This window comes from Lipotes vexillifer, unplaced genomic scaffold (genome assembly GCF_000442215.2).
Source record: "Lipotes vexillifer unplaced genomic scaffold, Lipotes_vexillifer_v1.1 scaffold572, whole genome shotgun sequence".
Lineage (NCBI taxonomy): Eukaryota > Metazoa > Chordata > Mammalia > Artiodactyla > Lipotidae > Lipotes > Lipotes vexillifer.
The window spans coordinates 652196-654093 of record NW_006771270.1 but is presented as its reverse complement, the minus strand read 5'-3'; the positions used below and the strand labels follow the sequence as shown (position 1 = coordinate 654093).

The 1898-nt window shown below is 52.5% G+C and overlaps 1 protein-coding gene across 1 annotated transcript in view; it reads right to left on the bottom strand.

Moving 5' to 3' along the window:
- FNDC8 (fibronectin type III domain containing 8) overlaps window positions 1-1898 on the bottom strand; it is a 7152-nt gene that overhangs the window by 279 nt on the left and 4975 nt on the right. The window contains exons 3-4 of the mRNA XM_007446593.1: window positions 701-937; window positions 3-146 (exon numbers count right to left, since the gene is read on the bottom strand). Coding sequence (XP_007446655.1) covers window positions 3-146; window positions 701-937 — 381 coding nt within the window. The remainder of the gene's footprint in view (window positions 1-2; window positions 147-700; window positions 938-1898) is intronic.

Genomic DNA, 1898 nt, shown 5'->3' with positions numbered 1-1898 from the left:
GGAAAGAGGTATTCCAGATCTTCTAGCCTCCGCATGTCCTCCAATCCGATGGATATGGTTTTCCGCTGGGGTTCCTTGCGCCTCACGGTGATCTGGATAGGATTGTTCTCGGGGAAGCTGGTCAAGTCTGTATCAACGGTTGCAAACTGAAATAAACCAAAGTCCTCAGAACTCCTGACCCTGAGCTCACCTCTTCGACTCTGCCACCCCCTCATTTGTCTGCTAAATGGGGTCTCCGACAGCCTTACCAACCTATTCATTGACACCAGGAACAGGAACAAAGAGGCGTGATTCAAATCTGTGCCTCCCCAGTTGTGTGCTGTCTTTACTGGGGCCTCTCCTGCCCACCCCCAGGCTGTTCCCTTCTTTGTCCCGCTTTAGACTCTTCCCTCTCTTACCCTCAATGCCCTTGACTTCCTGACCCACTCACAATTATTGATACGAAGTTGAAGAATCCAGAAGCCAATGGCTTTGGGAGACTTTCATTAGAGATGAATGAAAAGATCAATTTGCATTCCCAGTGGGCCCCAAAGTGGCTGAACCCTGAACCCTCCCAGAGGAGAGTGGCCTGGAATTGAGGCTTATTTGCCCAGGGAGAAGGAAAGCCAGCAGGAGGATGAGTCGTGGGGGTATAGGGGTGTTCCCAACCTCCAAAACCCCTGGCCCACACCCCTTGGGCCCTCCTTCTCCCAGGGCTCACTTTGCAGGGCTTGCACCACTTCCCCACCCCAGCGGTGTTGGCTGCGCAGACAGTCAGGCAGTAACTCGTGTTAGTCTTCAGCTCCATCAGCTTGACGGTGGTGCCCAAGATCTTATCGAAGATCCATGGGTGATTCTTTGCCTTGGGCATCTCACTATCATTTTTCCTGACCACCTCCTGCAACAGGACCTGGTAGAAACTGACCCGCTGCTTGCCTGGGGCGTAGGTCCAGGAAATCTAGGGGAAGAGAACCCCCGAGGCTTCCTCAGACCTGGCCTGGCCTGGCCTCCCCTCACCACCCCGCCATCCCTCACAACGTGGGTCAGAGACCCCACTCCCATGCCTGCTCCTGCTGGAGCTGAGGTAGAGCTGATGGAAAGTGTTAGGTACTCCCAACACTAAATATGGCCCCACCAGCCCAAAGCATGAGCAACTCTCCCTGGGCAACCTCACCAACCTCAGAGTGTACCCTCACTCCATATTCTAGACTGTGTGTCAGTTGAAAGGGACCTTAGCCATCATCTCGTCCACCTCACTCATTGCAGATGGGGTTACAGGTTCAGAGAGAGCAAGTAGCTGGCCCGTGGTCACACAGCAGTTAAGTGGCAGAGCCAAGGTTCAAACCAATAGCTCCAGAGTCCATATACTTTGTACTACAACAGTGGTTGCCAAGCCAGGATCTCAGAGAGTTTTTATAACACTGCAGATTCCTGGCCCTGCTGTCACCTGTTTTGTCTCCCATTTCCAATTTCTCCTCTAACTAGGCTAGTGGTTCTCAAACTCTGGTGTGCATCAGAATACCCTGGAGGACTTGTTAAAACAAAGACCGCTGGGCACTCCCCTGGTGGCACAGTGGTTAAGAATCCGCCTGCCAATGCAGGGGACACGGGTTCGATCCTTGATCTGGGAAGATCCCACATGCTGCAGAGCAACTAAGCCCATGCGCCACAACTACTGAGCCTGCGCCCTAGAGCCCGTGAGCCACAACTACTGAAACTCACGCTCTGCAACAAGAGAAGCCACCACAATGAGAAGCCCACGCACCACAATGAAGAGTAGCCCCCGCTCACTGCAACTAGAGAATGCCTGTGCACAGCAACGAAGACCCAACGCAGCCAAAAATAAAATAAATAAATAAATTTATAAAAAAAGAAACAAAAACACAGACCGCTGGCCCCTGCCCCCAGTTTCCAATTCA